The sequence below is a fragment of the Musca vetustissima genome, unplaced genomic scaffold (genome assembly GCF_032173495.1).
Source record: "Musca vetustissima isolate MV318-11 ecotype Yass unplaced genomic scaffold, APGP_CSIRO_Mvet_v1 utg2745, whole genome shotgun sequence".
In the NCBI taxonomy this organism is placed as follows: Eukaryota; Metazoa; Arthropoda; class Insecta; order Diptera; family Muscidae; genus Musca; species Musca vetustissima.
Genome location: NW_026886292.1, coordinates 339,497 through 357,053, shown reverse-complemented (window position 1 = coordinate 357,053; position 17,557 = coordinate 339,497). Strand labels below are relative to the sequence as shown.

Genomic DNA, 17,557 nt, shown 5'->3' with positions numbered 1-17,557 from the left:
AAAATTGTATTTAATAAGAGTTGAAGATTTTATAAGAGAAATAATTGATTAAATGTATATTTGTTGGTTATGTTCATACTTCTACCCTCTATCTCTCTCTTAATGTATTCTAAAATTTTGCTAAATGTTACACATGATTATGAAGAAATAACTTATTATACATATATTCAAAACTAATCAAATTAAAATTTGAAACAAATTAAAGAAAAATAAAATCTATAACATTCATATATTCATTGATACTCAATCTCACACATAGAAATCTCATTGAAATACACATTACATAACACATGCATAACATGATATACATATGAGAACATTATATACGAAAACACTAACCAACACAAACATACATATGTATATGTACATTTGCCTCCTCTGAATATTGCATTTAAAAATAAATTCCATTACAAATTGCATAGAAAAATGTACTGAAACATTTAAAATCGTTAAAATGCAAAATATTGTGAAAATATATGTATGTATATGGAATGCAAATCAATTTCATTACAACAATAACAACAACCAATTTAGTTATATAAGTATTCGATGAATATTCGCATAACGTAAATAGAAATAAAAACGATATGACAGAAAAAAAAATACTGGACAAGATTAACATGATATAAATAAAGATTTTGAAATGTATTGGAATATTAATTTTATAAGGCACATCTAAGGAAATGGTAAGTAATTAAAAAAAAAAATTTCGACTGATTGAGGAAAAATTAAATGGTTTTATATTCCTATAACAAAGTCCTTTAGATCGCGTTATATTACTACTAACGTCAAATTCATAGCGTATACATCACGTTAATCCTGTCCACAAATATTTTTATTTTTCAATATAATCTCCTGAAACTTCAATAAACGTAGTCCAATGCTTTTCTAGCAATTCTATGCCTTGATTAAAATATTTTTCCTCAAGGTCTTCTTTGAGGTAAAACGCTTGCCAGCAAGGAATTTTTTAGATTTGGAAGCAAGGAAAAGTCACTGGGAGCTAAATCAGGAGAATAAGGTGGGTGGTCCAGGAACTCATACTTTAATTCGTTGATTTTAGCCATTGTTAAAACACTCTTGTGCGCTGGTGCGTTGTCTTGATGACTAATTAATTTTTGGTGTTGTAAGCCAGGACGTTTTCTCGATTTTGTACATTTAATTGATCGAAGAGGTTGCAATGGTACTCTGAATTTATTGTTTTACCCTTTTGCAGATAGTCAATCAATAAAATACCGTTGTAGTTCCAAAGAAAGTTGTCATAACCTTACCAGCCGATTGAATTGTTATTTGGGGCACTTCCTCCAGCTCCAGTCCATTGTTTGGATGGTTTTTTTGTCTCTGGAGCATAGTGGTGGATCCATGTCTCATCAACAGCTATGAAACAACGCTTAAAATGCATTTTACTTTGATTAAAACGATCCAAAGACGCTTGAGAAAGTTTAATTGTTATGCGTTTATGATCGACTGTTAACAAATGCGGCACCCAACTTGCAGAAAGCTTTTTCATCTGTAGTTCTTCATGCAAAATTATATGGACTCGATCATTTGATGCTTGACGCCCATGATATTAGCAATTTTACGCACTTTTATTCGTCGACCATTTAATACCATATCATGCACTTTGGCTACAATTTCTGTTGTTGTTGCTGTTTTTGGACGTCCACTACTTGGTTCATCTTCAATTCTTGTACGACCACGTTTAAATTTAGCAACCCAATTGTTTACTGTTGCATAACACATTCGCCATATCATTATGAATTTCTTGTCCCGATAAACCTTTTTTATGTAAATTTTGTATGTTAATATTTAATAATGCGGATGCGTCTTTTTTGAACACCTGTTTCTATATAAAAGAGTTGCCAGATCGAAACAAAATTGAACAGGTGCTCATAACAGAGTTGGAAGTTTCCAAAACACTTAACTTTTTTCTGCGTCTTTTTTGAACACCTGTTTCTATATAATGGAGTTGCCAGATCGAAACAAAATTGAACAGGTGCTCATAACAGAGTTGGAAGTTTCCAAAACACTTAACTTTTTTCTGTTTATACCGTGCTTTTTGTGCTAGGCTAAGAAGTTTCCGAACTGCCCTCTTATGGGAATCAGCGGATCCAATACGCATCTGATCGAATCATGTACCCTCGATTTCCGGTAGTTTGTGGATTTTCACCACGTTTTTCAACCAAATGTAGTTAATCCGAAAGAGAAATTAATAAAACATTTACATGAATGACCTTCGCCCTAAAAAGGCATAAAAACAAAAACTCAAATTGGGTGTAGTTTGATATTTTTGACTTCCAAATCTCCCTGCCAAAACTTATTAATATTGGTCAAGGTTTAGTTTAGCTCCCATTTAAGTTTACCCCCCAAAGAAGTTTTTTATGGAATTGGATATGTTGGATTCTAATTGGGTAGCAAATAGTACAGCTTTTTATTCGTTAGCCCCCATATTGCAATATTTTGAGGATTTGGACACGATTTAGAGGCGCTAATCAGTCAATATTTGGTTTCTTGAGAATCCGTATTAAATAGTTAACAATGAAGTGCAGTTAACATTTTTATACATTTCAAGTTACACACCATGCAACAATAGCCTGCAACACCAAAACCCCAACACAAATATATCAATACGACATTTCCTCTCCTCTGCTATCAATAAACAATACATTTCGTATAATTATATAAACAATTCATATACAAATTATACAAAATAAGTAATTTGATATAAATGTCTATCAAATCTTCTGCTGCAAAATCAAAATCTGAGTCGAGAAAGTGTCCGTAATTGATTACATTATACGGAATTACAAAATACGGAATTTTATACTTAGATTTTTTACTTTCGCGCCGCAAATTAATGATTTCGACCACTATGCAGCGTGCCGATTTGAGTATAGAGTAACGTGAGTTAAATTCTGAAAAACTTATTCCATATTTAGATATAGCTCCGCACGACTGTTCGAATTACACGACATTTTACACAGAGTAACGAATTGAGCATAAACTAACGTGGGCTAAGGTTTGTTTAGAACAGTTCAGATTTAGATATAGCTTCCATATATATATTCGTCTGACTATCTGTAAATGGTGCACATAAAAATTTTCCAATTGCGACGTACCTAATTGAGTTTTGAATAATGTTTTTTTTCTCAGATCGGTTTAGATTTAGACATAGATCCCATATACCACGAAATTTTGCACATTGTACTGAATGCAGTCAAAAATTATGTATGTTAAGTTGTTTGGTTTCGTTCAATTTCAACTTTTTAAAACACATTTTGTATACGTCTGAAGTGGTGGATTATATAGTCGGTCCCGCTCGATTTGTATCCTTTCGTTATTGCTTTTCTTTTTTGTTGGGAAAAAATTTCACACAAATTGTCATCTCATTCTCCCTTTAGAATACCAAATTTTCGAATTTTGACCGTTATAATTCCATTTCATTATATAACAAAATTTCTTAAACAAATATATTGTGTCGCCTCTTAACAATTAAAACAGTCTATATCAATTACTTTTTTATTTATTTTATTAAAAAAATAACAAAAAGTATTGATACAATATTTAATTATATTACAATTTATAGTTAATTTAATTTTACTTTATTCGTCGTCTTTCGAACAAATATAAACTTACAAAATTTACAAAGACCCCAACTCGCCATACCCACAATTAATAACGCTGCAATCAACAAGACGCCAACTGTATCTAAACTATGACTTTGTAGAATATTCATTTTCTGAGCTGGACTACGCAAGTGTGGTGCACCACGATGCCGGATAATATATTCCGTCCAGTAAATTGCCAAATCTAATGGTTTCATTGGTTTATCATGATAACGCTGTGAAATTTCTTTGGCCTTTTGTCTATAACTGGAATTGTGCATCATTTCCAAAATACTATCCCGAAACAGAGATGGGGTTAACGTCTTCACATCCAGTTTTAAGGCAAATCCACGTTTTTCGGCATTGTTAACATTAAGATTTTGATCGAAGAATATTGGAATACCCAACATTGGTTTGCCATGATGAACAGCTTCGAATGTGGATAAGAGGCCCCCATGTGAAATGAATAATTTCACTTTCTCTTCAGCTAAAATGTCAGCCTGAGGGAACCAGGGGTTAATGAAGACATTTGATGGTTTTCCCGGCAGCTGGGGATTTTCATATTTCCACAATACCGTATAGGGTAACTGGGCAAAAACTTCATTAAATATTTTCAAGGTTTCTGGTGGAAAATCTTTACTTTTCACATTTGAACCCATTGAAAAATAAATTATATCTTGTGTTGAGTTGTCTATTATTGATCGAATGTCCTCTGGAAGGGGATTGGGTTCTGCGGGTATTTGAAATCCTCCCACTTCAATCATATTCGGCACATTGGGTCGTGCAAAGGAAAGTGAAAAATGTTGATTCAATAAAAACAGGGAAATATTTCTGCGTAAATTGCGTACGTGGTCCTTTATGTGTGGCATATATTCCTCCAATATTTGCTGTTGTCTTGGTAAATGCACCCAATAATTGTGTAATAGTTGTATTAGCTGTATAACAACATTCTGCAGACGTTCCATGTAGGTCATTTCTTCGGTGAAGCCTGAACCCATGGATGGAGTGTACGAAAATGGAGCTGGGTTGCCCATAATCTCATTGATAATTAAATCACTTCCAAAACTGGAGACACCAATAATTGGTACACCGAAGTGAGGTCCAAAACTGTACCATGCCTCGGAGTTAATTATTTCAATAATAGCCAAATCAAATGATTCGGTTTGGAGAAGTTCTTGAACCTGTGGACATCTTAAAACCGATCTGGTGACATTGTAGAAAAATTCCGATGTAAATGTTAGCTCAGACCATATATTTCGTTCGATAACAGCTCCTTGCATATAATCTGAAAAAATAGGAGGGAAACATACATATAAGTAAACAGGGAAAATGGTAGAGAAAAAGCGACTATAGTCTCCCGGGATGAAAAATTAGGCTAGGGCTTCGAATGTACCGAAATCCTCAAAAAAATGAAAACGAGGACAGATGTTGATACATTTTGGGAGAAAATTTGACACTCCGTGCAAACACAAAATGCAAATTTAGAGCTTATTCGGTTGAAAATGTATAAAACCCTCAAAACATCGTATAATGGAGGTACGGTAATATGATGGCTACCCCGATCATAATCAAAACGTATATTTTTATTTGTCAAAATCAAAACGTATATTTTTATTTGTTGGCCAGATTTTCAGACTGCAGATTTTCACGATGCTCAGATCATAATTTTATTCTAAAGCAGCTAGAAAAATCGGCCAGTACCGGCGATTGCTCCATAACAGCGGCCTGTACTTTGATTACAAATAGTAATGGACAAGCGGACGCACCACATAGAGCCAATATTTCAAAGCGTTACAAACTTTTAGGGTCACACAAGCTTATAATACCATCAGAACATTGTTGTGTGGAGAAGTCCCATATACATATCGATATTTTCTCATTTTTATTCGTTAAAAATTATAATACTTTGCAGCACAGAGTGTTTGTGCCGTAAATTAATTTTTACACTTACATTTCTGTATTTCATGCGCCTCCATTATGGGTATATCACGATAATTTTTCACATTTTCCTTCGACGGAAAAGCATTCAACACCGTCAACTCATGGCCGCGAGCAGCTAATGTTTTCAAGAAAGGCTTCACCAAAATATATTGTGATGGGCCGGGAAATGGAAATATAGCTAGAATTTTAGCACTTTCATTTTGTTGTATTAAATTTATAAAGAGATAAGCAACAATTAATAAAAACGTGTTAGAACACTTCATCGTTTCGATGTTAGAATTGAACTGAAATGGAAAGAAGTTAATAGCCATTGTTTTGAACAATAACAAATGTGCCGATGAGTACAGAGAACATCGAATACAACGACCACCGTGATAAAAACTCAATGAGCGTATATTGTAATCTTTGAGGTTTACGATCTATCCGCGAAATAGACTGAGAGAGTTAGAGCGTACAGTGGTTAATGATTGATAAGGGTCGGTTTGAATAAAAAAGTATGTTGGTGTGTTATTAGACTGATATAAATACGCCGGGGTTTATTTATGGTTACATTGACGTTTGAACTTGTATTTGATACAGCAACGTACACAGATTTCGTTTGCTGTTGCAAACATAAACTTACTGTAAAAAATTTCATTTCGATACGATACGTTAACAATGTACATTGTCGTAGCTAGAGCGACAAATTTGTCGCACACTTTACTTGCAGGAGTTCATAATTTATCTATTGATTGCGGGATGGTTTCAAAGAGCTGACAGTCAAAAACGTTTAGTGGAAAGTGCGAACAGAAGTTCAATGATTTTGGTTCTATAAATGTGGTATTGAAATGCCAGGAACAAATTTAGTTTATTGAAACATTAGGAAATAGCTTCGGCCGCCATGTTATCTCATTCACCAATTTCGGCTCTCTCAGTTGGAAGATGTTCCAAAAAAATCTAAATGCAGAAGTTGACTTCCAGTTTTGACATTTAAGACATAGAATGATCCCCAGATATATTGGACGAATGACGCCAAAACTCTCTATAGTTGTAGAACTAACTTCTTTTTGACAGGATGAATCGAAATCTGATTTTCATCTCTATAGATTTAAACTTGGAGTCCAGATTTTTTTCTGATTTATCTGTCAATGTTCCGGAAAGTAGTCACTACGTAAAACTAACGGTGAGTTACATATTTCGTTTTTAATTAACAGATTTTTCATTTCAACGGAGTTTAAATTAACCGGTGGAAATAGTGTCAACAAAAAAAGTGTCAGAATTATTAGCATCTATTTTTTTAATTAACCGGAGTTACCATTTTAAGGGTTTGCAATTAAGCGGATTAGACTGTATATGATTATGATTGTGACTGGGACTCTTATGAAAAGTATTACGTTAGATAAAAATCAGCTGTGTTTTGCTGTTAAAAAATATTATCTAATTATTAAATTTTGGTGTTTTAGGGTTTCAGGACACGTTTTGCAACCGAATTTTAATTTTAGTAAAATATGGCTTTTAAATTTACTGTAATTTAATATTCCTTCTGGGCTATGGGTTGCAAGCTATCCTTGGAAAACATAGTCGACCAAAAATTTGGCCAGGTCGTACTTAACGACTTTTTAACTCATCTATATATATAAAAATGAATTGCTGTTCATTAGTCTCGCTAAAACTCGAGAACGACTGAACGGATTTTATATATCTTAGTCTTGAAATGTTCGTGGATCTTCAGGGCAAAAAAATGTTATGAAGCATATTTGCATTTGCACGAATTTATTATCAAGCTGTTTTGATTGTACGATGTCGTAGTTTTATTTTGACGCATTTTGGTCAAAAATTGGTAACGCATCGTTCTTTTAAACCTTTATTTCTCAATTATTGAAAATTTTCAAAATCATTTTTTATTACATTGACATTGTATTGAAAACATTTTATGTGAGTTGAATGCACACGCGATCATTGTATGTACATATTGCACATAGAATGCACGAAAATATTGGGAAATTTTAAAGACATTCATAGAATTTTTATTCTATGATCCATATCTAGATTATTTTGTCTTGATTTAGATTAGGCGAGTTTACTTGCGGCAATTTTTGTCGTTCTATTTTGTTTGCTGAAAAGGCAATTCGGCTTCCAAAATATTTTTCTATTTGTTGTTATTTCACATTTAAATAACATGTTCTTCCTTAAATTACCTATGCCACGGCAAATATAAAATATCTTATCTTTAAAATTATAAACACAAACCCTCGCATATATCCGATACCAAAATGTGTATCACGAACAGAACTAATATAAGAAGATATTTTGAATCAAAAATTTTCTCTGACTTTGCCTTTCAATGCAAAGTTTGAGAACTATTAACTCGTATGAGAACTATTAACTATAAACCACCAATATAGAAAAATATATAGAGCTTTGTTATTACCGGTAAAACAGCCATATAACAAATGCATAATAGTCATAATATCTAATGTGAAGGATAACATGTTATCAATTCGTTTACAAATACGTCAACATGTCGATTGCCGATATATAAAATGGGGATATCTAATAACAAGTAAAAACGTCGTTTACAAATATTTCAATATGTCATTTAGGCTATCGATATATAAACTCTTGGTAAGGAGATTTGTTACCCAGTGGGAACTCAATGTATCTAATTACAGCTAATTGGTTAAAAGCGTGCATAAACTCCAAAACACTAATGGTGGTACCGTTATCATAAAAAGTGGGCCGATATCGCAAAAAGTACCAAATTACAGACAATATGCCGAATATTTGAGATTATATGTGAGGCTATCATAAAAAATAATTTTTAGATCGATATACATTAAAAATCCAAATTACAGAAAATTCGTTTGAAAACCGTGTCCAACATTCCCCTACAGATCCCATTTTCATTAAGAAACATCCAATGAAATCTCTGTCTTAAATATTGCGTGATTTCGACATAGATTTTTATTCTGATCAATAATGTATACATATACTTTCTGGGGTCTCCAGTGTTGCAAAGGGAATGACAAATTTTATATACACTTTACCTTATGGTGAAAGGTATAAAAAGCTTACTTAGCATTGGGCTACCATTATGTGGAAATATATTTGGGAAAGAATCTAATTTAAAAATGTAATCAAATTATATGACTTTATTTAAATTTATTTTCCATGAATTCAATTATTACAAAAATTATGTCCAAAGAAATTTTAAAAGGGAAAACAACGTTTACCAATTGCACCGCTTATAACTCAACAACAGAAATCGTAAAATATCCTCGCACATTTGTCAATTATAAATGAATTTATTTTCTATAGCAACAAGTCTTGGTCATAAACATTAAATAGTAGATACTCAGAACTGTAATGCTCCTTTATGTGAAAGTCATGGTATTAAAACGAGTGTTTTGGACCCAACGCAACTGAAACTTGATATTTTATCCTGCATAGATTGATATTGAAATGTGTGTTATAACGATCAAAACGGTATATGGGAAAATAATATAAAAAGCAACCTACACTAACCACTCTCATGCACATTTCTTAGCAAAAACGGTTGTTTATGCAAGTATGAATAGAAATTGAAAAACAAATCCAAAATACCGAAAATTATTCCTTAGTCTCAATTTAGATTAGGCGAGTTTACTTGCGGCAAGTTTTATATATTTATAAGAAATCCAGGGGCAATGTACGTTTTATACATATGCTATAATGAAAAAAAATTGCTCGTAACAATTTTTTTTTTTTAATTCGTTTTGTGTATTTCGTATTTGTTGACATTTTATATATATTTAAATGTGAAAAAACAACAAATAAAAAAATATTTTGGAAATCGAATTGCCTTGTATAGACGCATGAAGCAAGTTCAAAAGAGAACGATAAAAATTGCCGCAGGTAAACTCGCCTAATATAAATAAGGACTTAACAATATTGCTAAGGCAAGACAGCATTTGCCGGGCCGCAAGTTTTATATATTAATAAGTAAATCCAAATGTACGTTTTATACATATACTATAATTTTTATTAAAAATATTTTTTTTAATTTTGTCATCTATGTATTTTCATTTTCAAAATCTGGTGGCCCTAGTATTACCCAACTACATATGGAGCTTATCTGCATCTGTGCCAATCGAAAACGGTAAAAATGAATAAACATTTTTTAATTGAACTGTTTTTTATACAAATGGAAATTTTTTAATGACTGCAATTTTATTTTCAAAAAACTAAAAACTCACTCATTGAAATACATATTTATATTTAAACCAGTGAGCGGAGCAGTATAGTCGGACGGGGCCGACCATACGATACCCTACACAACTTCCATGAAAATCTAACTTTCTGTGGTTCTATATTCTGAGATTGGGCAATATTTGCACACTTTTGACTGGCTAGTGGTCAGCAAATGTTACTAATAATCAGTACAGCCCCTCTACATACTTGTCCAGATTCCCTTCACCGTGGGTTGTGTTGTGATGTTCGGCTTTCGACTCGACAAGTACAAATAATTATTTTTTTTGTCCACTTCATCCGAAAAATTATTATCTGATCATCACCGAAAATTATAGGCGTTGTCCTTGACCATAACTGGAATCTCATGGAACATTTCAAAGCGATCCGCGCTAGATTTCCGCCCTTCAGTGTGGTAATAGGTTATTAAATAACATCTGAATACGTAAGCACCTGTAAATATTTAAGTGTAACTCCTGCATCCGAGTACCTACGACAATACAATTGGTATTCATTAAAAGATCAACCACTACTCTTGGATATACTATCAACTTCTCGGGTCTACGTCCTTCAGTGGTAAATATATACGCTATAGAATACAAATGTTGTCATTTTTCACACAAAAGTTAGGGTCCATTTGACCCGCTAACTATTGACCGATCTTTATCAAAACAGGCATGCTTATTCTCTGGCCCGATCCGCTTCTCCATGAAAAAATTCACGGTGTTTGGGCCATAATTGCGGCCTCTGGAGCGACCAGAAAAACCGATAAAAATAAAGTTTTTGGTCCATTTCATTCCCTAACTTATATTTATTACCGCTATTTTTCCAAAAACAATTCATTTTATGGAAATGAATTTAAATTATCATGCAAAATTTCGTAAGATTGGTTATAACTGTGCAAACCTGTTCAAGGAATTTAAAAGATTTTAATTTCCAGATATGGAGCTTACACATCTGTGCCAATCGAAAACTGTAAAAATGGATAAACATTTTTTAATTGAACTGTTTTTTTATACAAATGGAAATTCTTTAATGACTGCAATTTTATTTTCAAAAAACTAAAAACCCACTCATTGAAATACATATATTTAAATGAATTTATTAAAAAAATGTATTTTCCAATGCTTTTATATATTTTATGATGGACAAATCTTTATAAAATTGCATATATATAAATATGCATGCTATGTACAGATATACAAATATTTTAATCTGGATTTGGTCAATAAAAGGAAGATATATAACTTATATTTATAGTTTATAGAGTCAGGAAACTTAAAAATATTAAACAATGTTATTAAGTCTGTATTTTGTAACAATTGTTATAAAATGTTGTATTTTTACACAAAACGTCATTGAATGATTATGAGTTATTTGTTAGTTTGAATTTTGTATTACTTAGAATTAAAAAAAAATCTTACTGGAAAAATTCAATCAGTAATAGCCTAGACAGACGACAGCCTTAATTTGCATTAACAGTCTCAATTCAAATTAAATGCACAAAATCAAACTGAATTAAACAATCCCAATATGGCAATGCTGTAGAAAATAAATTGATTGTTGTCAAATTTGTTTACGTTTATGAAAAAAATATCAGAAATAAAGGCAAATTTCAACATTTTTCAAATCGGGAGCTGTTTTACTATCATTTTAGATGTTATTCTTCCGTTCTGTCATGTATCTATTTCATAAAGATGTAATCCCAAAAAATATTGGAAACAATTGTGAAAATTTTCATCCTACACACTTTAAGAACCTAAAAAGTTTTTAATGCAAATTAAGGCTGTCGTCTGTCTATGGTATAAGGTTTTGGATATGAATGTCAACTCATTTTTTTTCAACAAATTTAAAATTTTGTACAAAATGTTGTTGTTTTGTAATTTTATTGTTTGAAAAAGAAGAATCTCTCTTACTCTCACTAAAGAAGATACTGAATATTTATTACTGAACCTATAATGGTCGTACATTTGGAAGGAGGATATTCTCATTTACACTTTGAAAGCTGAATTTTGTCAAAAGTAAAATTATCACAAAATTGGAATCACATAAGTATATCCTTAATATTATGAAATCTCTTAAGGTTAGGCCTTTTGAACGTATTATGCAATTTTTCCTCCCAAAATGGCTGAAAATTTTAAAGAATAAAATAAGAATATGTAAATATCATCCAATTGACACATTGTTAACAATTCATAACTTACAATAATTTAGAAAACTTTTATTTGAAGATTTAGTATGTAATATCGTGGATTTCGTGTGTATCGTAAATCGTAAATTTTGTAAGCTGTTTCACACTACCTTCGCTGTAATATTGCTTTCTATAAAGCTTATAAATTTCAACAAGGAAAAAGCTCATCAAAAGCTTTAACGCACAACACTATTAACGTACATATGTATGTGTGTAACAGTGGAGTAAAATTCAAATTTTAGCATAAGATATATGGAAATATAATGATAATATTGCATGGAATAAAAAGTTTCCTTTCTATTAATAAATTAATAAAATTAAAATACTTATCTTCCGCCTATTTTATATTAGTACACTATAATTACGTTTGTTGTTGTACGACAAAAAAATGAAGCATTTTGTTTTCAATAACAATATAACATAAAATAATATTCAACAATTAAAAACGTTGTTAGTTTAGCCGAACCTAACATTGTATACCCACCACCATAAGGTGTGCAGCCAAATTAACTTATATCCACTGTAAATTGTTTGCTAGTAGGTTATTTGACCTCTATATAACAATATTCTACAATGTTTATTTTACAACAACTTCATCTGTTTGTTTTGATGTTTTTACAATAACAAAAGAACATTAATTGAATGTTGTTAAAAGTTACAGAATAGAAACATTTGATTTACTTATAAATTTATTAAATGAGGTAAAAAGTACGACTGTGCCAAATTTTTGGTCCTAAGCGAATAATTTTGGGATCTTCATATAAAGAACATAGCAAAAAAGTAGACCTGTGTCGACAAGGAATATTAAGGAATATTAAATTACATACACTTTTGGGGGCGAATTTTTGTAAAATTAAAAAAAAAATGTAAATGTGTTGGGGACACCTAGAAACATAGAAATATCAAATTACAGCCAATTCCGTAGCTAAACGTGACCAGTAACCCTAAAAATATCAAAAATTTAATAATTAATATTTTCTTATGGAAATTTGTTATTGTTAAATATAAAATAACAGATAATTTGGTTAGAAAATATGTCTAAAACCCTAAAAATACCTTTTATAAACATTTCAGTGAAATTTCATAAAATTTATTTATTTATTTTTTAATTTACAAAAATATATTGTATGTTCCCGTACTGCAAGAATCAACTACTTCTTACTACGATAACGAATTTCCCTCTATGATATAAAATCTAGTACGGGAACATACCAAAATATTGATCATGGTTTTAAAAATATAGATGACAAAGATGACAGATGCTAGAAATAGAGGACAGATAGAGGACATACATTTTATAGATGACAGCCAGTTAAAATAGATGATTGTCCTTTAAAAAAGAGGACGTATGGTCACCTTATGTATGTTAAACTATGTTAAACATTTTCTGGAAGATAGTTTCGTATTCGCCGGAATGTCAAATTACAACCGCTAAAAACGATGCACCTACATCGAAATCTTTCCTTAAAGATATTTTTTCATCAATCAAGAAATTATAACCATTCTGTGGGAAAATGCAGAAAAATCTCGAAAATACCGAGCTGAGGCGGAACCATTTTATGGGGTCTATGTCCAAACATAAACAATTCTAGGATTTTGCGGAAGCATGGTTTTCGTTGCAGATTTGCACGGATTTGCATTCATAAACCCCAAAAACCAGAAAATCCGAATGGAGTTCGTTCAGGAACATGAAAAAAGGATTTTGTATTTTGGAAATCTTGAAGAAAATTTAAATTGTTTGGGTCGGATGGATCATGTAAGGTATGGTGGAGGGCGACGCTAAACACACAATTCCGACCGTAAAGCACGGAATAGGCTCTGTAATGGTATGAGCGCTATTTAAAATTTATTATTGCAACATTCTAAAAGATAATTTTACATGTAGTGCTGAAAAATTGGTATTGGCAACAACATTTACATTTTATCAAGATAATGACCCAAAGCAAAAGTCTCAGATCGTTCGAGAATGGACGATTTAAATCATATACAGAACTTATGGAGTATTTAGAACAAAAATATAATATATATGGGCAATATTGCCAATTTTTTAACATAGCTGAAGCGGAGGTTCACCCCTTTCAAAACTCGGGAACTACTTAAGTATATGAAACAAAGTGAATAGTTTTGGGTTAATTGATCTGTCGTTGCAAACTGTTCATGATATTGACCTCCAAACTTTATTTTGGTGGGAGCTGTGTCTACTTTAATGTAAAAAAAATGTGTAAAAACAGGTTGAGGTGAACCTGTTTTTTATGTTCTCTATCGATTTGTGACTAAGCCACTCATTGCACGGTCTTCGTGTCAAAATAAAACTAGAAGCCAACAAAATGGGGACTACGCCCCTTATGTATGATTTCTCAAAATTTTAACTGCATCTACCTTTAAATGATGCTGACATTTTGAAGCTCGATTTTGAGTGTTTTTTTAATTTTACTTCTAGCTTTAATACGCAAACAGGAATTTATAAAAATCGATTATAAGATTATTGTAGTCGCGATTCTGCGTAATTTGATATGTATTGTGTGTATGTAGTATGTGCACAGCTTCAGAGTAATACTCATCCGAAGGTGCGAATTTTGTGCGATCAAATTTCTAAAAAACCTATTTTTCGGGCCAAATTTTTAGATCTGTCAACTGAATGATATGGGTACCCGCGATCAATAAGGTTTTTTACGTTTAGGATGATATAAAATCTTTTTCGTGAAAATCCATCTACTAGAACGGCGGGAACTGGCCTTCCAAAAACACGAAATTTGGCAAAAAAATGTTTTTGAAAATATCGCGGATTTCTTTGCGTTTTCTCTGTATAATTTCCGCTTCAATAAATGACCTCATACGGATTTTGATCTTTTTCGAAAAGAGAACTTTAAAAACTTCAGCCGAAAGAGAGATATACGCAATTTATCTCAAAAATAGATTGTGCTGGCACATCCATGGTTCTTAATGGACCACATTGAAATCGGTATAGATCGATGTATTTTTTTAGGGTGCACACCGAAATCGGATACGCGTTAATGGCATATGGAGTTTTCGGAAATTATTCGCGTTTTACGATTTTTTGGGTACTTCAATGTAACGTGCGGCACATCTTAGCCGTCAAATGAAATTTCGCAAAATATATATGGATTGGAAGATAAACTTCAGTACTTCCTGGAAACCGCATGCGCATCAAATGATTTTGAGAATTACGCGATTTAGACGGAATTTATCTCAAAAATAGTGTGAGCTGGCACATCTATGGTTCTTAATGGACCACATTGAAATCGGTATAGATCGATGTATTTTTTTTAGGATGCACACCGAAATCGGATGCGCGTAAATGGCATATGGAGTTTTCGGAAATTATTCGCGTTTTACGATTTTTTGGGTACTTCAATGTAACGTGTGGCACATCTTTCGCACAATATATATGGATTGGAAGATAAACTTCAGTACTTCTTGGAAACCGCATGAGAATTACGCGATTTACACGCAATTTAAAATGTATATTTCATAATATTATTTTATTTTAAGATTTATTCCTATTTATAGAATTCTAAGATTTATGGGAAGGCTCTTGATATAATCCGCAAAGGCGTATACTTATACACAAAAAGTGATTATTATATATGTCAATTTTTCGGCGAAATTCGGGTAAAATAGCAGAATAACCCCAACATTTTTTTCTGAAATTTCTTGTATATAATTAAAAAAATAAATATGATGACATTATTTTTTCGAACCAAAAACAAATATTTTTCCTCAATATCTTGTTTTGTTGTCGCTGCGATTTAGAAACCGCTACACGGACTTGTGTGATTTTGATATCATTTGATTCATCATGGTGTTTAGATTATGTAGATATTTTTAAATTAATTTTTAGGTGTGTGTATGTTATTAATATAATGAAAATATTGATGTAATCTGCTATATTTTTTTATTTTTCTCATATTTCGCGAAGATGTATAACTTTATTCTTATTTTTCTTTATTCTTATTTTACGGAGGAAGATCTAAATCAACGTTTTTGGTCAATATAATAAACGGCGTAATTTTAAGATTTTTTTCTTATGCCCAAAATTTAAACCTCTATAACTTTTGCGCGCATCAACCAAAAATTTGATTGCGAACGGTTTCGGAGTCAGAACATTTTCTCTATATGTGTACCAAAAATCATTGATGTGCCACAAAAACAAAAAAACTGATTTTTTGAAAATGGAATTAAAAAATTGGCAATATTGCCCATATATATATGTATATATATACCTATATCAAGCATACCAAGTCTGAAAAATGCTGTGCCGGCAAGGTTGATAGCTGTAACCATTCAAAAAATTCGTTTGTTAAAAAACTTTTTAAATTTTTCACTATGAAATTGAAATTGCTCTGTTTAACGGCGGTACCATTATATCCCGTTTGCAAAACCGCGAAATATTTCCCAAAAAGTATACATATTCTGGATCGGATTTTGAATTCAAATTGGATTGGATCGCAGAATTTTGCAAGGGTTTTTGTTGCCCCAAGGGGCAATCTCATCTTACGTAGGAAGTGCGTACATTCCATTGACCGGTTAGTTGTGGAATAGTGCAAATGTAATTCGACGTTACGTGGTTCGTGTAAGGTGAAAACATTTTTTCCGAACATTTTCAATATGGGTCAATTTTTTACAAAGCTTTTAAATTTTATGTGTTTTAAGAATAGAAACAGTTCTAAAAATAATGTCTTTGATTGCGTGTGCAAAGTTGAATTTCTGATCCACAATTACGACTCAAAAACTGATCCAAATAATATACTCAAAGTACGTATTGTTACATATAACTTACAAATGCACAGAGTATTTATCAAGATGTGATGTAGGGTATTAAGAAACATATTCTTCTGAATTAAACTTAAGCGATGATGGTGAGAATTAAAGTCAGTATTATGTTTTGCTGGTAATTCCAATTCAACCCGGTTTTTTCATTTAACGACATCTCTAACATGGCATAGGTGCCCATCAGTATACTTTAAAGTAGCTGCCTACTTTTTTGACAGCCAACGAATTCAGAAAATCAACGAAATCACACTTAATAAAAGTATTTCAGTATATTTTTATTTTATTATTCAAAATCGTTTGGGAAGGCTGTTTTGTAAAAACTTTTAAAAACAACAAAACATCACATTATCAAATATTTAATTATTTCAAGAATTAAATATTTCATAATATGACTATTATCTCAGTATATGCTACTTTATAAACTTTATTTGATTTTTGTAACATATACAATTTGTAATTCATATAAAAACATTTATAATAATGCTTTTAATCTATATAATAACAAAAATTAATTTCGTCGATAATTTTTTCCGACCACAAAAATGTACACACAATTTTGTTTATTCACTCTCACACATCCTTTCACTCTCTCTCTCTCTCTCTCATTTACAGCTGTTTTGAAGCTCCATTAATGCTCCCCCAAAAAATAAATGAAAACGCTAACTGGAAGATGGTAAGTAAAGAGGTTTGGAGCATGGATTGGTGTTGAAAGCAAACGAATAAAGCACAAAACACACACTGGCGCACAAAGCACAACACACAGATACTGTGTGTGAGTGTGTAATAAAAAATAACGACGAACAAACCAATGACAACGACGACG

At 31.7% G+C, this 17,557-nt stretch overlaps 1 protein-coding gene across 1 annotated transcript; it reads right to left on the bottom strand.

Moving 5' to 3' along the window:
• Nucleotides 1-615: 615 nt before the first annotated feature.
• On the bottom strand, nucleotides 616-5,836 carry LOC133333822 (UDP-glucosyltransferase 2-like). Its single transcript, XM_061542136.1, has 3 exons — nucleotides 5,554-5,836; nucleotides 3,668-4,887; nucleotides 616-675 (listed from the first exon to the last, which is right to left on the bottom strand). The coding sequence occupies exons 1-3, from the start codon at nucleotides 5,804-5,806 to the stop codon at nucleotides 616-618; spliced, it is 1,533 nt and encodes a 510-aa protein (XP_061398120.1). The 5' UTR covers nucleotides 5,807-5,836.
• Between the last annotated feature and the right edge of the window lie 11,721 nt (nucleotides 5,837-17,557).

Bases quoted from the DNA above. Each gene is read 5' to 3' on its own strand.
- LOC133333822 (XM_061542136.1), bottom strand. From the start codon at position 5,806: ATGAAGTGTTCTAACACGTTTTTATTAATTGTTGCTTATCTCTTTATA. The intron at 4,888-5,553 runs GTAAGTGTAAAA...CTATTTTTTCAG, and splicing joins GGCGCATGAAATACAGAAAT to ATTATATGCAAGGAGCTGTT. The intron at 676-3,667 runs GTGGGTATGGCG...CCATTTCCTTAG, and splicing joins TGATTGCAGCGTTATTAATT to ATGTGCCTTATAAAATTAAT.